General features: G+C 39.8%; 1 protein-coding gene across 8 annotated transcripts in view; it reads left to right on the top strand.

Moving 5' to 3' along the window:
- Positions 1 to 24,449, top strand: part of ARHGAP21 (Rho GTPase activating protein 21) — a 104,943-nt gene extending 80,494 nt beyond the window's left edge. For 7 of the 8 annotated variants that reach the window (XM_033165096.1, XM_033165094.1, XM_033165093.1 and 4 more), the window contains 17 exons: positions 6,211 to 6,366; positions 6,473 to 6,572; positions 6,675 to 6,711; positions 7,931 to 8,056; positions 9,224 to 9,508; positions 12,493 to 12,557; positions 12,643 to 12,791; positions 14,155 to 14,288; positions 14,420 to 14,575; positions 14,663 to 14,741; positions 16,367 to 16,440; positions 16,530 to 16,619; positions 18,013 to 18,138; positions 18,330 to 18,371; positions 18,759 to 18,864; positions 20,730 to 20,761; positions 21,827 to 24,449. In XM_033165096.1, coding sequence (XP_033020987.1) covers positions 6,211 to 6,366; positions 6,473 to 6,572; positions 6,675 to 6,711; positions 7,931 to 8,056; positions 9,224 to 9,508; positions 12,493 to 12,557; positions 12,643 to 12,791; positions 14,155 to 14,288; positions 14,420 to 14,575; positions 14,663 to 14,741; positions 16,367 to 16,440; positions 16,530 to 16,619; positions 18,013 to 18,138; positions 18,330 to 18,371; positions 18,759 to 18,864; positions 20,730 to 20,761; positions 21,827 to 23,560 — 3,491 coding nt within the window. In that variant the 3' untranslated portion in view covers positions 23,561 to 24,449. The remainder of the gene's footprint in view (positions 1 to 6,210; positions 6,367 to 6,472; positions 6,573 to 6,674; positions 6,712 to 7,930; positions 8,057 to 9,223; positions 9,509 to 12,492; positions 12,558 to 12,642; positions 12,792 to 14,154; positions 14,289 to 14,419; positions 14,576 to 14,662; positions 14,742 to 16,366; positions 16,441 to 16,529; positions 16,620 to 18,012; positions 18,139 to 18,329; positions 18,372 to 18,758; positions 18,865 to 20,729; positions 20,762 to 21,826) is intronic. The other variant, XM_033165097.1, reaches the window with a different exon arrangement.

Here is a 24,449-nt window from a genome sequence, read left to right as displayed (position 1 = left end):
CAAAATGATTTGCAAAAATGAACTCAGTAGTGTTTACATTGCAACAAACAAATTTTGATTGACTAAAAAGTTACAAAGGTAGTCCTGATTAATTTCTCAGCACATTTAATTTAAAAAGGTAAAAATCTTCCAGTATTACAGATTCTGTGCTGAAGGTGAGAGAAGGTCTATTGCCTAAGCCTACCCCTAATTCATGGCAGATGTGATAATTTGATTCAGGCATTCTGTCATTCACATCTCAGCTCAGCCTCTTAGCCACTGTGCTGCTGTTAATGTGTGTGTGTGTGTGTGTGTGTGTGTGTGTGTGTGTGTGTCTTACTAGAAAAGATTCTGAAAAGATTTCAACAACTTATTTAAATGGCTAGTAATCCAAAAAACAAACCATAATTTTGCCACAAAGTTGTGGCCTCTAGGTGGGGAAAATGCAATCCCTGTAGCTAAGAGGTAAAAAAGGAAATAAGGACCGAAAGATTCAATGTTCTCTTCAAAAGGACCACTAGTCTAACTAGTATGCCCTTTGGAAAGGTGGCAGAAGCTTGGCATTGTGGTTTCATCATACAAATGTGAATCTCTTTTACTTCCAATTAGTGATATCACTGCAGATCCAAATTGGGGGAATAACTTGGCTCCTTTATGAGGCAAACTGCAAACATCATTTAGAGTTTGGGTTTGGCTCATAATGGATTAAACAAATGTTAAGGAGTTCTGCTGGCAGCACCACTCTCTTTTCTTTCCCTAAAAATCTATTGTCTGGTTGTAGGCACTCCATCAGATCCTCACATCATCTTTGCTGCAAGGATTCATGGGGAGAAGTAGTTTCCATGGATTTTTAAAATATTCCAAAAACAGCTGCAGGAAAAATCCCTGATATCATATACCTTGGGAAGCGAGGTTTTGAAATTTGGGTGGCTGAAGTTTTTAGCCCAGAAGAAACCCTAAGACCAGCAGAGGTTGCTCATTCACCTCCCTTTTAGCCCAAATCCAACTGGAACTCTAGAGTGCCTTAGAATCAGGTGGTAAACACAGCTTTGCCACTGCCATCTACCTAGTCCAAGACATGTCTCCATGATGTCATCAGGGCCGAAGGGTCTGAAGATGCAAACTTGCCACGCACCCATTGCAAGTGAAGAAGTACTGAGGCGTATCAACGCCACGTGCTAATAGACACAGTTTATAAAACAATACATTTCAATAAAAACCATTCCAATAACCGATAACAAACCCAGTAGAAAAGTAACAAAAGCTTCAGCTGCAAGAACATTCCATCCAATAGGCCGTCAACCAGCTTGCCATAATCTGTCAAATGCCTGGAATGTTGATTTTTAATGGAATTGGCTTGTGCCCAAGATTCTTCTCTCCTCCTTTTTAATATGATGAAAATAGTACTTGAATCAATTTTAGTTGGCTACCATTTTTAGACTTTTCAGCAGCTTATAACCCCTAAAAGCTCCTGCTAATTTTAAAGCAATTATTTCTAATATCAACCACAACTTTTTGATACAGACTTTGCTTCTTGCATTTTCAGCAAGAATATTTTCAAATATAATATGATCCTGCTATATTAAAAAGGGTTTGTTCAATAATAATAAAACAAATGTTCAAAGTTTGAGTGTAAACTAATTACCATGAATCATTGTCATTTCTGTGATGTTTAATAATGAATATAAGGTTGCATTTCTGAACATACTTACTTTGGAGTAACTCCCGTTCAGTTCAGTTGAACTGACTTCCAAGTAAACAGGTATTGATTGGGCCTGCTGTTGTTATTGTTGGCTGTTAGCATCCATCTGTCTTGGGTGACAACGGAGTGCCCCTCTGGTGTGAGATAAAAAAATATCTCCTATTGCTGATCCAGGTTTCATTCATTTATCTATATTAAATTCCGCCTGAATGAACTGTAAGATGCCAGTGGTATTATGAGACTTTGTGCTTGATTGTAACACTGAATCACAGTTGTCCATGCATTGGTAACCTCAAGGTTGGATTAATGCAGTGTGCTCTTTGTGGGACTACCCTTGAGGCTTCATCTAATACTGAATATGATGGACAGGCTGCCTATGGTAGCAGACAGCCACCAGCAATATAACACATGGTTTGCTGGCTTTGCGTTGCCTGCCTGCCTGCTATTGGGCCAAGTTCAAGGTTTTGGCACTAACACATAAGACCCTGTACAGCTTGAGACCAAGTTACTTGAGAGACTTCCATACCACTTACAGTAGGTTACTGTATTCTGCAGCAGAGTAGAATCATAGAATCATAGAGTTGGAAGAGACCACAAGGGCCATCCAGTCCAACCCCCTGCCAAGCAGGAAACACCATCAAAGCATTCCTGACAGATGGCTGTCAAGCCTCCGCTTAAAGACCTCCAAAGAAGGAGACTCCACCACACTCCTTGGCAGCAAATTCCACTGTCGAACAGCTCTCACTGTCAGGAAGTTCTTCCTAATGTTTAGGTGGAATCTTCTTTCTTGTAGTTTGAATGAGTATCTCTTTGAAGTATCCAAAATACCAGAAGTCCATTGCACAGCAACTTGGAGCAGGACTTTCAGTATGGCTGCCCCCATTTTGTGGAACACTTATCACTCTGATATACACCAGGCACCCATTATTTGTACTTAAACGGTTGAAGACATTTCTGTTTTGTTGTGTTTTTCCAGCATGTTTACTTGTGTTGTTTTTAAGCCTTTTTTTGCATGCTTGTAAATTGTCTTGAGGCTCACATGAAAGAAGATACATCAATAATGATAACAGGAACAAAACACCTTATGTCCATTTCTTACATTACCTCTGACTGATGCTTGCACCTTGGGAGGTTTTTAAGCAGAGGGTGGTCATCTGTCAAGTATGATTTAGTTGAGATTCCTGCATTGCCGGGGGTTGGACTAGATGACCCTTGGGGTCCCTTCAAACTCTACAATTCCATGATTCTGTATTCAAGAGTTGTAGCAATGTCTTCATGTTCAAAATTATATAGTCTAGGCTCATATGGCTCAAAAATTCTGACACCCCCCCTTCAAATAGCAGGCTTCTGTGCCATATTGCTTACTGCTTTGAAAACTCCTTAAAGTGTCATGAATGGTTTGTCAATACAGTATGAATGGCTGTTATTCATGAACCTGGAGATCAAAGGCCCTTGGGTATTCAGAACTAGTTGCACAGTTCTTTGGATCCTGGCCATAATGTTGAACTCTAAAACATATATCTGGCAGGAAGTTCACATTGGCATTTGGTGCTCTGCAGAGTTGAGGCTTAGCTATGAGTGGATGTTAAATTCAAGGCAGTAGTATGAAAGATTATTACTCCACAATATATGAAAGTTTGTTTTTGATGTTTGTGTCTTCGCTTTGTTGATATCGCTGCAGACCGTCTGAAATAGCTGTTTGCTGCTGTGTATGATGTAGCTTGCTGGAATATTATTCAAGTACCAAAGCAAAATTGATTCTGGCATCCTATTTTACTGCATTAAGATACATCAAGCAAAATTTAGTGTGATTCAATTAGAAGACTATGCCTAGGCAAATTTGTCATGTTTACTACTGTATTAGGAAGTTTTGAGGATTCCTTGAAAATAACAGAAGCATACTTATCTTTCTAAACTGTATTCTGATTTCAATTCCTCTATTGTGACTTCACATCCTTCACACTACCTTACAGACTGGCCACACAGTGAAGCCCCTTGCAGGAGTCCTGCTACATACACCCTGAACAAATGGGCAGTGTTTTCTGTCAAGATTGTGCATATCAGCTGACTGCACCATATGCTGTCCTGCCTGACAGTGCAAATGCGTGATTTTGTGAACACTGTTAATCTTTTCCTTCCTATTAAAAAATAGAGGGGAGAGGTTGTATGTGTGTGATTTTAGTTGTCTGACTAGTAACAGCACGTGAAAAAATGCATTGAAGTTGTTTATAGGAAGTTGGCTCAGTGTAAAATGAATGCTTGATATTTTAATAGTATGACATTTATTCAAGCTTGACATAACCGCTCCAAATTCTTCAGGGATTCACAAGCTCTTTTTTGTAAGATAAATGTCATGTACTCTGGGAAATCATGCTGTTTCTTAGACACACATTACCTTAATTCTTGGGTACGAGAGGAAATGGTTTTTACTCTGGTTGGAATCTGGGGCACCAAAACAACTCCAAATACAGCTCTTCCAAAACCTTTTTTAAAAAAAGAACAATTAATGAGGAGAATGTGTTTACTTGGATAATAATAAAATTATTATTACTGTATATTCTGGCGTATAAGACTACTTTTTAATCCAGGAAAATCTTCTCAAAAGTCGGGGGTCGTCTTATACGCCAGGTGGAGAATCTGCGGTCAAGTATATCTCAAACTCTATATTTTAGCTGGAAAAGTTGGGGGTCGTCTTATACGCCCAGTCGTCTTATACGCCGGAAAATACGGTGGTATTATTTTCAGATGCCAAGGAAATAAAGAACTATTTGACTTTTGGAAGACATGTAAAGGCAGCCCTGTATAGGGAAGTTTATAATTGATGTTTACTTGTGTTTTTAATACTTTGTTGGGAGCCGCCCAGAGTGGCTGGGACAACCAGATAGGCAGCATATTTATTATTATTATTATTATTATTATTATTATTATTATTATTATTAGTGGTGGTAGTAGTAGTAGTAGTAGTAGTATGGATGTATGCTACAATGCATCTTGCTTTCAAGATCTGCTTTTAATAATTATTCAGAAATAAAATCATTGTTAATAAGTGACAGTTGTATGAATACAAGCTAATTATTCAGCTTCTTTTAAAGTGTCTAGTTTTCTAATCATTAGGAAGAAAATACATATTTAGCTGTGAAGTGTTTAGTCTGCATTGTCACACCATGCTCCCATCTATAACTGCTTGCTGCAATGTCTCAATGTTTTAAAGGGGGGGTGTCAGAGAATTAGCTAAGTCTTTCTATTATCGAAAATGTTATTATTATTTTGAAGAAGTCTGTGTGCTTGTATGTGCATGTACTACCAAACTTGGATGCTACAGGCACTGCCTCCTTAAAGCAGAGCCATCAATTACGCTTTGAAAACACAATGCAGTACGTGCTGATGTGTTCATTCAAAGAAAAGAATAAACCTCTGTTTGTGAAGGATTGCATATTTCAATGGGCCTTTCAGAAGAACAGCGTATTAAAATGCATAGCACCTAGAATCAATACATATTAATGATCAGAGTGCAACATGCTCGTGCTCTGGGTTGCTGTACAGTTTTGTCCTGTACATTGAAAGTTTAGGAAAACTGCTTATCTTGTTATTTCTGGAATTTCATAGATCAGGCTTAATATTATCTTCTAGAATACGTGCCTGGTCTGCATCTTTGCAAATCTGAGAATCTCAAGATCTTTAGGCTTTTTTGACTGCTGCAGGATGACTCTTGTGGCACTAGAAACTACGAGGTGCTGGATATGTACAGACTGTGATAACTTATATCAGCAATTACTGGAAGTGATAATTGGTATGTAGCAGTAGCAACTTTTGACATACTAGAACTTGCACTGTGAATCTGAACTGATTATTTTAACAGGATCATTGGGTGTGCTTGTGCTAGTGCATATATGCTAGTGGCATAGGCTTTCTGTGAAAATAACAAAAATTTCCCTTCTTTGCCTGGAGATTAATTATAATGTGTGTTTTGATTATTTATGCGTAACTTTCAAGTAGTTTGTTTTGCTTATTTCCAGTTTATTTTAATTGAAGTTTCACTTAAATGACTTGATAGATTTTTTTTAAAAAAGATTTGTTGTATTGACAAATGTATATGTAGTTAGATTTATAAGCAATCCTGTGAAAAATGTATTTCATGAAGAAACAAAACACTGCAATAGTACATTTTTTGTTCAGTTTAACATTTCTTCTTTTTCCAGCTGTGTTGTAAATGCAACAATCTTCTCTCTGCCTTTAATTCAGTTATCTCATTAATAATGTGAATTAGATTGTATGTATTCTTTAATTAATTCCCCCCCCACACACACACACAAATGGTTTTTTCCCCTCTTCAAAAGTGCAGCAAACTATTTTAATCATTTTTCTCCTCTCTCTCCTGGAATGGCATTAGAATGTATGTGCCACAGAGGTGTTGTGTTGGTATCTCTAGTAAGGGCACAGGGGCACCATACTACATCTAATTATCCCAAGTTGGGCCAATTAATTGACACTTTCTAATGTTTAGTAATTTGCTGTGTATTGCCTTGTAGATGAGCCAGCTAGTCCCAGTACTGACCATGATATCGCCCACATTCCGGCTTCTGCTGTTATTTCAGCATCTGCCTCACGAGCTCCCACCATTGCTACAGTTCCTCCTAGCCCTACCTCTCTTGTCCCTTTTCGGCGCCAACTATCCCATGACCATGGTAAGTCACAGCTGTCAAGGCTTCTTTAGCTAATCCATTGATGAATTGTGGTGGTGGTGTTTGTTTGCTTTTTAAATAAATTGATATGCATTTGTTTTGACTACAGAATCTATCAGGACTAGTGTTCTGGATGGTCAGTTCCCTGCAAAAAGTGAAAGGTCCAAATCTTACGATGAAGGACTGGATGACTATCGAGAAGGAAAAATGTAAGTCCTGAAAGAAAATACCTAAGTGCATCTGTGAATATATGCTGTATCCAAGTGTGCATCCAGATAAGTTGACACTTAATATCTACTCTCCATCTACAGGTCCATAAAGCATGTATCTAGCTTAAAGGGAATTAAGGTCAGTAGCTCTTTATTCAAGAACATTGTTATCAGCTGTGAAAATAAGAGTACCCAGTGATGGTGTTGCATGTTTAAACATTATGGTGAACAAAAGTATGTGAGGATAAAGGCTTTATTAATGGAATTGCTTTACTACGTTGAATTTTTGGATACTGATACCTTGCAGAGACCTTCTATTGGGGGCAGAGCCAATGTATTGCATGCATAAAGTATCCAGGTTTCATCACTGTTATTGCAAGTTATAAGGACCAGGTGGTAGTTGATGGAAAACTCTTTTGTCTTCCTGTAACTCTGGAGTGCTGTAGACAATACTGTACCAGATGAATAAATATTCTGACCTAAGTTTAAAGCAATTTCCTATGTTCCTATATATCTGGATGATATGTGGTACAATGACACAGTATCCAAATCATGTGTGCAGCCAGCTTAAGCACTGCAGCCACCTATATGTATGATACAAGTGAGCTAGGATTGGTCTACGCTAGGGCATGGGTAGGCAAACTAAGGCCTGCAGGCCGGATCAGGCCCAATTGTCTTCTGGATCTGGCTCACGGATGGTCCATGAATCATCACGTGGATCTCCAGCGCACACGTTCTTTCCCTCTCACACGGCGGCGGCGCCTCCTCCCTCCCTCCTCCTGGCTTCTCCCCGCCCTGCCTAGAGGAGGAAGGGGCCTGGGCTTTGTTGGTGCCAGCAGCAGCAGCAGCAGCAGCAGCGTTCTAGCGGCTGCCATTTTAAGCAGCCCCCTCTCCGGAGCCCTTTCACACGCCGCTCATCGTCCCACTGCCGCCAGCCCCTGCCACTTGCAAGACACAGGTAACAGCCACCGGGGCTCGTGGGGCTCTTGCATCATTTCCCCCCCTCCAGAATATAGTCCGGCCCCCCACAAGGTCTGAGGGACAGTGGACCGGCCCCTTGCTGAAAAAGTTTGCTGACCCCCCGGTCTAGGGACATAATGGGGCTCGCCAGTGACTGGTTATGCTTTGTCCCCATCTGTCCCTCTTGAAGATAGTAGGCAAAATGGGGGCATGCAGAGACTAGCAGCAACAAGATGCTAAATAATTTTACTGTGCAGCTGATGTTAGCTACCTGTCCCTTGCATCCACCTTCCTGCCCAAAAAAGAAAGAAGAGGTATTGTTCCAGTGAGTACAGAGGTGGTTGATCATACCATGTTTCTTTAATTGCAAAGTTGATGCAGTATGGTGTTTTCTTTAGGCCCCAGACAGCCAAACATCTTCAGAAAACTCAGGGTCCAGAAAAGCTTCTTCTTCAGAGGTCATCGGTGATGTCTCCAAGGAAGGATGCCTTCATTTTCGACAGCTAGGCACAGAGAAGGGAAAGGTACTGCTTTCCCCTAACATACAGCTAATAGTAAATACAAATTGTGTAGCTAATTATTTAGATGCCTTCTTGTCCGTATGTTTTTTTTACTAGAAACTACTCATGTGTTTGCAGGTTTTTCATTGCAAGCCGAGAGGGCTAGATATTTGTTTGCTTTTCTTTCAACAGTTCTTGAAATGTTCCCAGCAGCTATCAGGATGTATTTGAGACTGTATTTCCAAATATGATTGAAGCATGCAGACTTCATACACTTGCAGCAGTGTTCTGTTCCTCTGGCAATTAGAGTGAACCTAGGGCACATTAATGAAATCAGGGGAATACTTTTGCATGTCAGGTTCTCTATGCTCCATAGTAAGAACACATTGCTGATTCTCCAGGCTGCCAGCAGTGCTGAATTAGCCAGAAAGAGTTTAAGTCCGGAAATGAAATGTCCAGAAGTGGTGTCAGTAAAAGTACTGCTTGTATATTTTGCACTCCTTCATACATCTGCAAGGAAACTGTCATGTTTGGCTAGGGAAGTATTTAAGAAGCAGCCAGTCAGTGAATCTGTCAGAAAGTAGTGTGGTTGCATAAATGTCTACTTATTTATTTTTGCACATGTTACAGTGTTCTGTACAACAGGGGTACCCAAACTTTGGTCTGTGGACCACCAGTGGTCTGTGAGTTTCATTCAGGTGGTCCACCACATGTCAACATTAAATATTCATATTGATTTTTATTCACATTTTAATGGTTTTTAAATTCTTACAGTATATTTTATTGTATTACCATTAAAGTGCTATGACATATGAATTGTAATCCAATAAAATGCAGTATAAGAAATAAAAGAACCATTAAAATATGATTAAAAATTGTGCAGCACGTTACAATTGCTAAAGGTGCAGAATAATCATTAAGTGGTTCACCAAGACCCTCTGCAAGTGGTCGGGGGGTAGGAAGTTTGAGAATCACTGCTGTATAACATCACAGCCATTTGTTTCAGAATAGCTTTTCAAAAGGTAATGCCTAGGAGGCTAGTCAGAGGTTGCTTCTTCCTCTCTTTTCTCTCCTACTGTTGAATTTGGACTTAAAGCTCTTCAGACTAAGGACTCGTCGTTTGTTTTCTGCAAAGCACCTTGTCTGTCCATTTTACTTTATTCAACAATAATGCTGGTTCATATTTTCCAGAGAGTCAGTGGGAGCATCCGGCCATGGAAACAGATGCATGTGGTCCTGAAAGGTTGCTCGTTATACTTGTACAAGGATAAGAAAGATCAAACTCTGTCCTCTGAGGAGGTGCAGCCCATCAGCATCAATGCTTGTTTGATAGACATTTCGTACAGCGATACGAAAAGGAAGCATGTATTTCGGCTCACCACGTCAGATTGCGAATACCTGTTTCAGGCTGAAGACAGAGATGACATGCTAGCATGGATTAAGGCTATACAAGAAAATGGCAACTTAAATGATGAGGTGGTGTGCTTGTTAAGTCTTTCTTTCTCGTCTCTATTGTCTGTTACATACTTTGTCAAAGGGTGCACAACTAGTTTTCCCGGTGGCGGAGCTTCATGCTCCAGCCCTGGGGTGGGGTGGACAGCAGGCGGGGCGGGGCGGGGCTGGCACGCATCCTGGGGGAGGGGTGCGTTGCCTGTGGGGGCAGGGTGCCCAGGGCGGTGGCGGGGGGGAGCCACGATGGCACCCTGCCGGGATCGCACTGCCAGGGGCAGTGCGCTCCCCCTGCACTCCTCTTCCTCCGCCAGTGAGTCTTCCAAATGTATATGGTGACATTCTACTGACCTGAAAGAAGCTGGTGTTTACTGAAGTATAATTAAAGTTTGATGGCATGCATAGGTTTTTTCATCTTAATGCTATGCACTTTCTCTTTCAATGATGGGCAGTAGCCCAACGGTTTTGCATGTAGCTGCATTGAATTTATTATTATTTATTACTTAATAGATTTGTATACCCCCTTTCATCTGAAGATCCCAGGGTGGTTCACAATTACAACTGCATTATAAAAAGCAGCTTAACTAGTTTTATTAGTGGTTAGTAGGTAGACTAACAATGTTTATTATTTTAATAATCATTGTTAGTCTACTATTATTTTAATCCCCTATGGAGAACAGTCCTATTATTTAAATAATTCTGTGTTAACACACTGTAAACTCAGATCAAATCAGTCAGTAAGAGAAATAGGGGTACAGGGATGGAGACCTGTGTCCATACGAATGTTTGTTGGGCTACATCATTGGCATTGCTGTCTGTTGACAATGCTGTCTGGGGTTGATGAAGTCCATTGACATATGGAGCGGCACATGTTCCTTGTCCTTGACTTACAGATAAGTGCCAGGGTCAGAGTCTTAATTAGAATATTTTGAAAGAGAAAGTAGAGAAAACTGTTGAACTTTCATTTTTAACTACTACTGAAAAATTGCACATGTTATTCAAGTAAGATAACTGTCTTAAGGAAGAAGTACTGTGCACATTTACCAGGAAGTAAACACAATGAGACTTACTTTAGAGTAAAATGGCATAGAGTTGTGCTGTGTGGGTCCTAACTCGGCCAAGAAGCTCTGGATAACTTTGGGCCAGTCAACACCTCTCTGCCTACCTTGCCTCACCAAGATGTGAGGATAATATGGAGAGTGTATGATGTATTCCTCCATCTTGAAATCTTTTGAGGAAAGGAGAAAACTGTTTTGTTTGACCTCTTTAACAACAATACCATTTGCCAAGGGAAGTGGTTTTTAAGAAAATTGAAATTATTTAACTACTTTAGACTGGTTAAAAAGTAGGCCCGGTTACTTTTACTCAAGCTTAGCTAACTGTTATTTAAAACTGCTTTTTTGGTTGTACTTAAACTGCTTTTACAGTGCAAGTCTATGAATATCTAACTCAGAAGTAAGTCCCACTGAATTCAGTGATACTTACTCCAAGATAAGTATGTATAGATTGCAGTTTTTTATGAATTTATGCTAATTAGTGCTTTTCCTTCCTGTTCTTATTAATCATTTTTGGTGTATGTAACTTCTAATGGTGAATGATTAAATCATAGATGAATTTCCATATAATGATCTAATGTTCCATATGAAGTACCCTGTTGCTATGAAACCCAAATTTAATTGGCTATCACCCACACCTTTTGCACATCTGAAAATGCCATCCAATACTGAAGTTTAAATATTTTAAAATTGTAGCAGAGAACAGGGTGCAGAGTCCTAACATTACTCCTCTCGGACTAGCAATCTTAGTACATTTACCTGGAAGTTACTCCCATTAAACTTAACCAGGCCTTACTTCTGAGTAGACATGTATAGGATTGCACTGTTGTGCATCCATTACTCATGAACATTGAGGCTACTTCTGACACTATCAGTTGTTAATAGCAGCCAAGAAGAGGGTCTGGTAAAAGTGGACTGCATTGAATGTGAATCTGCAGATAATGTGTTTTATGTGGAATAGATTTATAAGAATAGTGCACTTAAAATAGACACACACACACACACACACACACACACACACACACACACACACACACACACACAGTGGTGGGCGGATGTGAATATGAATAGTTGGAGATCTTTTACACAGGTGTTAGTCACAGTTTTGAGCTGCTCTGTTTCTTGGAATACTATGATTGTTCCCGGAGAGGATTTGTCATAAGAGCATGAAGAGAAGGTGTTGCCGTTTTCCACAGCTGTTGCAATGCCTGTGTAGGTTGGTAGGCAGATAAGTGTACAATTGTGATTTTTAAGAACCATTAGTCACTAAAGTTAATTGAAGATAAATGCAATTCAGAATAAGGGTATACTGTTTACAGATTTTTGTCCTCAGTGCTTTGGCTTGTAAAATTACTTCTTTCTTTCAGATGTTTTCAGCTATGTCTGCAATTCAGTGTGTAATAGCAATGCATGCTCAAGGCAGGGGTAGCCAACCTGGTGCCCTCCATGTTGCGGACTGCAACTCCCATTGGCAATGCTAGCTGGGGTGATAGGCGTTATAGTTCCCAGCATCTGGTGGGCACCCTGGTTTAAGACGCACAGCATCTTTATACACTGAATTCTGCCCTTCCTGTGTCTTCCCTGCCCACCATTTTTTTTCCTTTTTTAAATGTGTTGCATACATCGACTATGTATGCACGACCAAATCCTAGCTTAATGAACGAAACAAGCCAGAATTCAGAAGTCAGGTTTAAACCATGGTTATCTATCATAGTTTCTTTGGAAGCCACTAGCTGTGGTTTCTGAGTTTGGATGTAGCAATGGTCAGCTAAGGTTCCTGGTGTGTTTCCTTGCTTGCAGGAAGGGGATGTGTGTGAGTACATGAAGCTTGCACATATCTGAGCTTATAGTTATCCTACTTTGTCTTTCTTATGGTTTACTGTCTCCTGAATGGGGCTAGATAAACTCAGTTATTTAAAGCAGGGTCTGAACAATATTTCTCAATTCATTTTACAGAATGCAGGGGTCACAAGCGGGGACCTAATTAGGGGGAGAATTAAAGAATACAACACAATGATGAGGTAAGTGGTCATGTTGCAGTTTAATAGCTCATTTGATCTGAAACATTGGCCCTCTGCTTATGAATAATATAATTTATTTTTTCAGTGCTTCGAGCGGCAAAACTGAGCCATCTCCCAAAACACCTCGTCAGACCCTGAGTATAAGGCAGACACTTCTTGGTTCTAAAACTGAGCAAAGAACTCAGAGTCCTCATTCTCCCAAGGAAGAATCGGAAAGGAAATTCCTTGCTAAAGGTTAATGTATATCAATATCATTACTAGTTTCAGCTCTTCCAGATTTACACCAGAAGAAAGAGGATGGTAGCACATAGGAAATGACCTTTAGTCATTGGGCGCTTGTAGGAGTTTTATGGACTCTTAAAACACGAGTATCCAAGGCACTCCCTCCATATAGCCAATAATAAGGAAGCCCCTCCTGTGCTGCAAGCTTTTTCTTGCTCTCCTGTAATAAGGAAACGTCAGACCTGAAGTGCTGCATCTTGGTTAGGTGCACAACCTGATGCGCTGCATAGTACAGTACAAAAAATGTTTAGTTTCAGGAATCTTTTAGTTTCACAAACTGTTTAGAATTGTTGGTTTCAGTCTTCTCCTTAAAAATATACTTTATTGTGTATCCCTTCACCCTTGATAGTGTTGTTATATTTTATTTTTCTCAGTCACTTTCTTTGTTGGGGGATTTGGGTTTTGCTATGGAATAATGAAGAAGCTTTAGCACTCTTGTTGTTGAAAAAAAATTAGTTTTGTTATTCATTGCAGTCAAGTATTGTCGCAGAACTTGTTAATAGAAGACTTTGCTGCCATTATGATTTTTTAAATTAATCACTCCCTTTCCTCATTTACATAAAATGTAATATGTGCTCAAATGCAGAGTATGTATGTGAGTTCTGGCAGTGAAAGTATTGAATAAATTTTACAGTAATAAGATCAATTACTCTTAATTACTATTGAAGGTTTTCTGCATTGCCTCAAATCAGCAGGTAAAGTTTTTAAAATTGATGAGCATATGTAACCAGCATGGATCAAAGCTGTTTTTCTACATGTGTATCATGCAACTTTAGATAGTAACTATTGAAATGTATTCAGCAAAACTAGACCATTCCAAAGTGTAGATATGCTTTTACACAAGGACCATGACATCACAGAAGGTGGTCAGAAGTATTCATTTGCTTTAGTCCAATGGCATTTTCCCCCTAATCTTTTTCACAAAGATTTTCTCAAGTAATTGTATTTGATGGTGTAATGTATTTTACTGGTTGGTGAAGTAATGGAAGCTGTTTCTGAATATTTTTTAGGGAGGGCTACTTACAAATGAATTTCTTGATGTGTTGGAAACTTGCTTCTTGTTATTAATTGGGAAATGTTGGGAGGTGGTTTGGAAGCCAGAAGTGGGTTGTCAATAAGAAAATACAGGTAACACATAACAATAATGTTTGTGGTGGTTGCTCGATCTGTATGGGTTTCCTGTGTATATGGTCTTACTGCTTATTCTGATAGTTCTACCAAGAAAGAACTTATTTGGAGTCATCTTCAATTAGATCATGGAATGTTTTGTTTAAAAATCTGTTTTCTGTGTTGCTTTTGTTCCTTTACGAAAAAGGTGATACGAGCCCACCAAAAGGTACATGGCGAAACATTCCCAGTATCATGAGAAAAACCTTTGAGAAGAAGCCATCTGCTGCTGGGACTTTTGGGGTCAGGCTAGATGACTGTCCCCCTGCTCAGAGCAACAAGGTCTGAGTTAAAAATCACACATTTACATTTTGCTTTGAAAATGTGCCTTGTGTTCACAAAACACTATGGGGAAGAAGTAGTAAATATCTCTCTCTCTCTCTCTCTCTCTCTCTCTCTCTCTGATTATTCAGTATATTCCACTAATAGTTGATATATGCTGCAAACTTGTTGAAGAAAGAGGCCTTGAGTATACCGGTATTTATAGGGTTCCTGGAAATAATGCTGCTATCTCAAGCATGCAAGAAGAGCTCAACAAAGGGATGACTGACATTGACGTTCAAGATGATGTGAGTGATGCCATGTGTATTTCTGCCTCTATAAAGTTTTCAGTTAACTATAGGCTAACAAGAATGCTCTTGTTTCTCAATTCTTAGAAATGGAGAGACTTGAATGTCATAAGTAGTTTACTGAAATCCTTCTTCAGAAAACTTCCAGAACCTCTCTTCACTAATGGTGAGTTTTCTCTTCAAATCAAATGGCCCTTTTAAAATGAAAGCCGTGTTGTAAATTCCTTATGGTAGATTAAACCAAATAACTGTTCTGATAATTTCTAAAGAGTGTCTAGTTTACTCCCAGTACTTCTGCCTGTTACACTACTGAATATACAATCTAGTTGCTTGATGAACTATTTTCTTCTTTCCTTTTCCACTTATCCCAAGGCATGAATCAGTCATTAAATATTGCTCTTATTCATTTCAATGTTCCTTAAACCCGACCACCTTCTTTTACCAGTTTCTAAAAGGGATTTAAGACAGGGAATGGGACCAATAACTCAGCTTTGGATGCAGAAGTTCCCAGGGTCAATCCTACACCTGCAGCTAAAAGGAGCAGATAGAAGTATTTCCTCTGCCTGAGATCCTGAAGAGCTGCTGCCAGTCAGAGTAGACAGTGCTGAGTTAGATGGAACTGTGGTATAAGGTAGCTGTCTTTGGACAGGCCTGCACAAATTGTGGCCCAACTCCATCAGTCATATGTTGTAGGGTGTCAGGTGTTTGGCTTTATAAGCAGGAGCTTCCGTGAGCCCCTGTGAGCTGCCATTCATGGTTGTTGAGTTGTATTTGGGTGGGTTGGTCACAGGTCATGCAGGCCTACTTGTAGGCAGGTCACAAGTTGTTGCTCGCAAATAACGTGCTCAGAACTTGTTGCTGCTTCTGCAGTTGTTGCCTTTTAGAAGCCCTGCTCCTGTGGCTTTTGAGAGGAGCTTGAGATAGAAATTGAGCCAAGGCTTCACCACCTGCTGTTTATGTGTGCCAGTTTCCATAAAAAAGGTGGTTAAAGTAGCTATTAAAGGTGGAGTTATATAGCTCTTGGAGGTTATGGTTTATATTAATATATAGTCTTTTGCAAAACAACAACAACAACAACACACACACACACACACATGTGTATGTCTTGAGAAAAATCTAAATTTGAGTTGTTAGTCACTTGACCTTGGTCAGTGAATCACTTAAGTAAACTCTATACTTTGATTTCTGTTTGGGGAACTGTCATATTTTTATTTTATTTTTTGAAAAAGAAAGAGGGGAGATTGAAATCAACAAATGCTGGAATAAGTTTGGACTTGGTTGTTTAAGAGCAACCCCCCTAGACAAATCTTTCCTTATTTGAAAGTGAATAGGTACAATACAATTAACCATTAGTATCTAGATGATCTGAAATTTATCCTAACATTGTCAGATGTAGTTTTATTCAGGCAGGCTCTATACATTCATTATGGTTTTGTCCAAATAGGACAATAGTTTCAGATAAAGTACAAATGAATGACAGGGTATAATTTTAAGCCTCATTTAATCACTGTTAGATAGAAATGAGGTGGGGTTTTTTACAATTAAAATTCATGTTATTAGAACCTCTTATGGAGTTAATTTATAGCCTATATAATATGTTTTTGTTCAATTTCTAGTAGACAGGATACAGGGACTCATGTAGGCTGAATCATCTGCTTGCTTTATAATGAATTTATAATGTGTATTCCACTCCTTTGCTTATGTCATATTGCATTTCTTTTCTTTTCCTAATAAAAAATCTGTTAGATTGTATATGATGTCTTGCAATAAAATAAAATTTTCTCTCTTCAGACAAATATGCAGATTTCATAGATGCCAATAGAAAAGTAGATCCTGTGGAACGACTAAAAACACTAAAAAGGCTGGTATGCTGATTTTATATACCCACTCAGGCAAATCATTTGTGGTTATGGATGATTCTTTTAAAACTGTGTGATAAAATCATGTGTTTCAGATCCGTGATTTACCTGAACACCATTATGAAACACTCAAATTTCTCTCTGCACATTTGAAAACGGTAGCAGAAAACTCGGAGAAGAACAAGGTAGCTGGATTATGTGTTCATAAAGTTTATATTCAGGTTTATATTCAGGGCTTTTATTTTGTTTATCAAGTCATAAAGACAGCACTCTGGTTTTCATGATATTAAGCATAGACCAGGCCATTTGGGCCCTCACTATATTTTAACTTGTGTTCACTTTTTCCACTTGGTGAGTTTTAAGCCATGGTGTGAGCGTGGGGGAAACCTGTGAAAAGCAGGTGAAGAAGCATAAAGGGACTTGGAAAAACTCATGAGCTGCTGTAAAATAGTGGCCACCCCAACACTTAGTGAGCTGCTTTCCTGTTGAAGTTTGGGTGAGAAGAAGGAAATTCCAAGCCTGAGATAATGGGGATGGGGAAGTGTTTTGTTGAACCAGAGATGTTTTGCTTTATTTCTCCAAAGTGGTGCACTCAGGTCTGCAGCAATGTTTCTTTCCCTCCAGCTAAGCTGCATCTAGGGCTAATGGGCAGAGGATGGATGGGAAGCCCCCAGGTGGAGTTGCTGCTGCATGGTGTGCTGGCTAGGAAACCCCTAGGAATGAGCAGAGGGCTGCAAGATTAAGACCTTTTTCAGGAGAAATGTACCTTTTAGATTCGGTGGGGAGCAGCTGCAGCTCACTGGTTAGCTTGCAGAACAGCAGCTGCATAGGAATGTTGAATGTGCAGCATTGGCTTAGAGCCTCAGAACTTCTTAGGGGAGCAACGCTGAGCTCTGCATCTTTCGCTTGGGAGGCCGCTGAGAAGGAAGGGTAGGATTTATTTGCTAACATTTGCAGTTCTTTGCATCCTGAAGAATCATAGAATTGTGGAGTTTCAAGAGACCCCGAGGGTCATCTAGCTCAACCCCCTGCAATACAAGGAATCTCAACTAAAGGTGGTCATCCAACCTCTGCTTCCTCCCAGTATGATTAGAAAATGGTGCGCTAAATGGAGCCATGTTTTGGACACTTGTCAACATTGGGGTTGGAGGGCGGGAGGTTGCCAAGGTTTGCTATGCTGTTCTTTAATCTACAGAGTGAACAGCTAGAAATCACTAGTAAAATCTGCCCTTTTGTCAGAAAAAAAAACATAAAAGGGGCCCTGCTGGATTAAACAAACTATTTGCCTAACTCAGAATCCTTTTCCCCACAGTGACTCACCAGACCAGATGCCTTTGGGTAGCCGGCAGTACATGCATGCAGTAGCACTCCCCTGCTCAGGTTTCCCAGGAACTGTTATATAGAGGCATATTGCTTCTTATACTGGAGATAATACCATGACTAGTAGCCATCAATAGCCCTATCCTCTATAAATTCATCTAAAGTCAGTTTTTGCTTTTATAGAGGATGTGAAAGTAGGCTATGGAACTGCATTCCCTTCTGCAAACGAGTAAATCACATTTGTTTTCTTATTGTCAGATGGAACCAAGAAACCTGGCGATAGTATTTGGTCCAACTCTTGTGAGATCATCTGAAGACAACATGACACACATGGTTACCCACATGCCAGATCAATACAAAATTGTAGAAACACTCATCCAAAAAGTAAGTGAGTTTATTTCGCTGTCCCAGGAAAAATTATGCAGGCAGAGCTGCTCGCTTTAGCTAGACTGGGTTTGATTCTGATTCTTCTTTTTTGATCTGTTCAATCCTCCTTTCCTTATATTTCGGCGTCGTCCACATTTTCATGATTTCACTTTTGTGGGATTTTTCACTTCTTTTATTTTAAATTGTAGCATGACTGGTTTTTCGCAGAAGATGATGCTGAAGAGCCCCTTGTAAGTACTGACCCTTAACTATTTGGATTCTGCCTCTCTTAATTTAGGCCCAACAGTAAAGTAAAGTATCTCTACAACGAGCACATATTCTCCATATGTGTGAAACTTGCTCATCACAAGCAACTTTCTAACCCTCTACTACCGTGCAATAATGAAAATAGCAGATAATGTGCCACTTACTGTGAGGTTGTCTTGAATAGAATAGTTCCCCCTCTCTATTTCCCTCTGTTTTGGGGGTGTGCACCCCTTAAAGTTTTACAGAAATGTTAGATTTATTGAGGAATTGGTTCTTAGGTGAATAATTGCAGTTTACTAAATACTGTTGAATCGTGATGAAGCCTCTAACTCTGACACAATGATGAAGAGATCTTTGTTTATTAACTGTAGACAGCAGTTCAGGAGGAAAACACAGTAGAATCTCAGCCAGTGCCAAACATAGATCATTTACTCACCAACATTGGAAGGACGGGAGTATCTCCTGGAGACGTATCAGGTAACTCTTGCCTGGACAGTGTTAGTCTGTAGGCTAGAAAATTCTCTTCTAATGATTTGTTATAATCTTCTATTTCCTTTTATTTGCTAATAACTTGATTTTCCCCCAATCTAAATGATTGAAACTGTTTTGTTTAAAGGAGAACAATGGTTAGGCATGTTGCATGCATGTTCTATGTTCGGGATGCGTTCTTGGACAACCAAATTGTAATTCTTAGACCATGAGAACTATGCATGCTCACTATTGTGTCATTAACCATGGTTTTTCGTGTAATTCTTACCACGAGGTGAACAGGATTCCTGCTAGTGTGTAAGAGGTCGATGGTATGGCAGAAAGCTTTAGCTTCCACGTTCTGTTCAAATTGCACTGATTTGCAAAGTCAGGAAGGCTTAAAGTTCACTTTGTTTGAAAACTAACCACGATTTTTCCCTAAGTATTTTGTAATAGGGTATGTTTCATATTTTGCTAAACAAGCTGCTTCTATTTAATGACTGGCACCTTATTATTCTGCTAAGCACTACTACTGTTGCAAAACTCTTACTCTCTCGGTGACGTTTTCCCACACTGCCACCATAACTGTTTCACTAACCAAGCATGTTGTTGATCACAAATGTTATCCCTTTGTTTCTAGTTTGTGTTTTAGTCCGTAGAAGACTTTTTTCAGCATTTTATTGAAACAGTCCCTCTATCCTGATGTTGAAACAGGAGAAGTGGGAGGAGTCTATCACACGGTGATGTCACTAGTGGACTCTGTGATGTCACTTATGGACAGCTGGAACTGTAGGAAGAAGGAGGACTGTTGCCCACATTGTAGCTGCCTTGTCTGCAGAAACCCCCGTTTCTTGTAAATGCACAAAGAATTAGTTGATCTGTACTGTAAATTTTTTTCTTTTAAAGCGTATTTGAACAGATCAGTGCTACTTTTTAAAAGTGTTTCTGCTGTTTCTTGTTATTTCTGAAGCAGACCCTGAGGAGAAATAGCATGGTATGGTCCACCAGTCTTTCTAGTCATTAGCCATGTGTCAGAAGGGGCATGGCATGGGGCTCAGCTCATTAATTCTGAGGTTGGGATGGGGACCCCCTGAGAGTTTGGAGAATGGCAAAGTCAAACGTCGTTTGGTCACTGTGCTAGCCCCCCACTTATCCCCTTTATAGCTGTTTAACCTCTGTCGTCGTTTTCTGCCAGACAGTAAAATTATGGTGTCCATTTTTCCATTTCATAATAGCGCTTCTTTTTTGAGACGAGTACAAAACTGATAGCTGTGGAAATCTAGCTAGCAACAAATTGAAATTTCCTTAATGTGTAGCTCAGAGGAGCACCTGAAAATGAAACTGGGGCACCTTCCCATGTGAACCCCAGTGCAAACAGTATGGCAGCATACAAACATGACTCGCCAAAAAGAACATTTGAGAATTGTTTCAGAAGGTAGCCAAAGGCTCTTTAAAAAAAATTTAAAAAAAATTGTGCATGTTATTTACAGGAGCGTACAGAGTACAATCCTGAAAAGGTCTCTCAGCTGCGGTTTTGCAGGGCTGTGTATTAGGACATTGAATAAATATTAGTATTTCTGTTCTGCTTTATTTAGAAGAACTTGGCTCCTTTGCCATTTCTGTCATTTGAGCTGATTCTGCCTACAACTCACGGCATCCTTTCATGGCGGTGGCTTTCTGTGGTGCAGCTTGCATCTTTGTGAGCTCTTATTATCCACTTTGTTCTGATTATTTAATTTTTTGTTACTTGTTTGCTCTCACATTTTGTTCTGTGCTTGTCTTCTTTCATACGTCCAGCATTGTCTATAGAGTGAGATCAAGCTATGTGCAGTGATGACTAAAGTGCTCTATTTTGACTTTCTCTCTCTCAACAGATTCAGCTACTAGTGACTCTGCAAAATCTAAGGTAAATAATTGTACTTTTAAATTTTCTTCTAGCTAAATATGTATCGGCTATGTTACTTGCATACAGATGTGGGGAAGTAGACAAATGCCACACTCCTGGTATTTTAGTGCATTTCAGTGCACTAAAATACTAACAGTGTCTATACTAACAGTGTCTATTCAGACGTAAGTCTGATTAAATTCAGTGGGTCTTTCTCCCAGTTGAGTAGGATGAAGATTTGCAGCTATAGTCTTCTAAAGGTCAGATCTACAAAAGGATTGAAAGTCTTTTATTGTAAATATAGATTATATTGCAAAAGGCACCGGCAGCACCACTGGTGCAAGAAGAATAGTATAATAAAACGAGCACTATACTGTACTGTAGTTAAAGGGTGTTGAGTACATTCAGGAAACTATATAAATATAGTTAATGAAAAGGTCTCTGCCATGGGTGTCCATTTTCTGTTTTTAAAAATAATATTATTATTATTATATTGTTTTCCATGTGTTTTCAGCATATTTTGTACATTACCCTGAACTATATATGGGAGGATAATAATAAATAACAACAGTAATAATAAAATATTTGGGAATTGCAGTCATGAATTAGCATTAGAAGATAGCGCCACTGTTTGGATATTGCATACATAATATCCTGACTTTCAAAATACATTTTAATGATCATGTTTATCTCTTCTAACAACTTTTGGGGAGGAAAATTTCTTCAACTAAGCAGATCCTAGTAGAACTCAGTAGGAAAAGGCTCTTCGGCCCACACTACCTTCCTTCTGATATTCTTCCTTATGTTCGCTCTGGGTAGTTTATTCCTAAGACAAAGGGAGCCATTTCAGACCAGATGACTGTAGAATTGGTGAATTTATTAAAGAAATCATCTGGCCCATTCCCGTTCAGTGACAATGGTAGAGCTTTGCCCATTTAAAGTAAGACTCCAAAAACGCTTCTTTAGATGACACACATTTTAAATGTAAGCTTTTATTGTGTCAAACAAAACATGGATTTTTGTTTTCTAACCTCTGACGACAATTATGATGGTATTTCGTTTTGTTTACTTGTCGGTCCCATACAGGGTTCTTGGGGATCTGGAAAGGATCAGTATAGCAGAGAACTGCTTAAGTCCTCCATCTTTGCAGCAGCTAGTCGCAAGCGGAAAAAAACAAAAGAGAAACCGCAGCCCAGCAGCTCCGAAGATGAGTTAGATAATGTGTTTTTCAAGAGGGAGCAAGGGGAGCACTTTGGCGGCAGTTCTGCAAAAGATAACCCACCTAAAGAGGAACCGGAAAAGGAAATGGCAGGGAGAAATGCGAGAACGGTAGCTCCAAAGGAAAAAGAGAGCAGTGTTAAGAAGCCTTCTGTGGCAGCCAAGGGGGAGGCTGCGTTGCCAAGGAAAGAGTGTGGGCCCTCGGAAGACCCTTCAACACCTTACCACCAAAAATATATGAGATCGCCAAATCTCAGCTTCCGGCTAAGTACCCAGAGAGATTGTGCAAAACCACCTGTTTTTCAAGCCTCTTCTCAACTGGAAGAAACAGTCTCTGACTCAGGCACAATGCTTAGCACTTCTTCACAGGCTTCTCTGCACAGATTATCCTGCAAAAAGTTGGCCAACCTTGAGAGTAAATACAGTGAGTTTTTAGCAGCTGACGTCAGCTCCATCACTTCTGATTACTCCACAACTTCATCTACCACATACCTAGCTGGTTTAGATTCCACTATGCTAAGCCCTGAGGTGCAGTCAGTTGCGGAGAGTAAAGGAGAGGAGGCTGACGATGAGAGAAGTGAACTGGTCAGTGAAGGTCGCCCTGTGGAATCGGACAGCGAGAGCGACTTCCCCATTTTTGCCACGAGCTCTGCAGTGGAAAGGCTGTTCAGGGGGAAGGCGCAAGACGTGCCAAAGGGCAGCCGGAGGAACTCTGAAGAAAGCGAAGTATGTTGCACAGAGGGAAGTTCAACGCCCAAGTTGGACAACCGCAGACTGTTTAGCTCACACAAACTTATTGAATGTGATACGCTATCCCGGAAGAAATCAGCCCGGCACAAGACGGACAGTGAAGGCTCCGGAGATGGCAAGTGTGAGAAGGAGTCGCCAGCGGTGACCAAAATGTTTGACATCATGAAGAAAGGAAAGTCAACCAGCAGCTTAGCTGCGTCGGCTAGAAGTGAGCCTGAAAAGCAGGAGCCCACATGGAGACTCAAGATTACAGACAGGTTAAAACTGCGGCTCAAGTCGTCCGCAGATGATATGTTTGGAGTAGGCAGTCAGAAATCTAACTCTGCAGAGACCGCCAAGAGAAAGAACATCAGGCGAAGGCACACTTTGGGAGGCCAGAGAGATTTTGCTGAAATAAGTGTTCTGAATTCTTGGAAAGTCCACGAGAAAAATCCCAATAGGGAGAAAGATGCTTCAGCCGTAAACCGGCTGAAGCCCAAATGCCCAGCACAGGACCTCTCCATTTCAGACTGGCTTGCTCGAGAGCGTCTACGCACTAGCACAACCGACCTTAGCGTGGGGGAAAGTGGAGAGCCCAAGCGGGAGAAGACTAGCAGAGTAGCAGATTTGTCAAAGACAGACCTCTCTTCGTCTGCAGAGATGTGGGCAGAGGAAGGTGGCTCTTCTTCTAGTAGTAGTTTGACACTGGTTCCTCGAACACCAGTGTCAGGATCGCTACAGCCACTAGACCATGTTAATGGAGAAAGCTACCAGAATATGAACAAAAGCAACTTCAGCCCAGCAGTTGATGCCCATCCTCATAAATTATCTGGGACCCAGGTGGTTAGATCTCGATTCTACCAGTATCTTTGAAATGGAGAGAGAAATTCAGATGTCCACTACAGCAATTCAATTAGCAGCTTCTCTTTTAACACTTTCCCAGTTTTTCTGTATGTGTTTATTTCCCCGTATGATGTTACTTTGCAGCTATCAAAGGAGGTTTGTTTCATCTATATGCGCTGTGGAAAAGGTCTTTATGGTGCATTAATACAGCCAGAATATTGGGTGGGAGGGTAGAGTCTAAAATATATATATATAAATAAATATATAAAAATATATAAAAATAAATTTATTTTAAATAAAAGTATATTTGATTGCTGCATACACATGTGGAACAAAGCATCTAATGCAACATGTTATGTAATGTGTACATGTTTTTTATGACTGACAACTGGCATTAGTATGCAGGAAAAAATGTTCTTTTGGCTTTAGTCACTAACAAGTGCCTCATCAAAAAAAAAAAAAAGTTCATTTGGTTTGTTAGGGTGCCATAATAATTGTTGAATTAGAGGATGTTAATATAAACAACAAATGAATACATTGTACTGGTAAGACGTTTCATGACATTTTACAAATTTTAACACAGGTGGGTACAGAGCTTCCATTCCTTAGGCATTCCAGTTGGATTTCTGAGTTTTATATTCCAGTTTTAATACAGTTTTTGAGTTTTATGTGACTTGAATTTTTAATCTTTCTGTAAAATAAATAACTTAAATGTATATACTCCATGTGTATCTTTTCCTCAGATACCAGATTTGATATAAATGTTGTAACATAGGCGTGTAGATAGTGGATCCTGGATGGAACTGGTTTCTTTTATTGAGAATATAATTCTGCATGAAGACTTTAATGAATCCAAATCTGTATCATGCCTGTGTGCATACCCGCTTAAAACACTGGAAATAAAATTGTTTTGATGGTT

Source organism: Lacerta agilis, chromosome 12 (genome assembly GCF_009819535.1).
Source record: "Lacerta agilis isolate rLacAgi1 chromosome 12, rLacAgi1.pri, whole genome shotgun sequence".
NCBI lineage: Eukaryota > Metazoa > Chordata > Lepidosauria > Squamata > Lacertidae > Lacerta > Lacerta agilis.
Note: the sequence above shows the minus strand (reverse complement) of the source record. Positions and strands in the feature narration are given on the sequence as shown.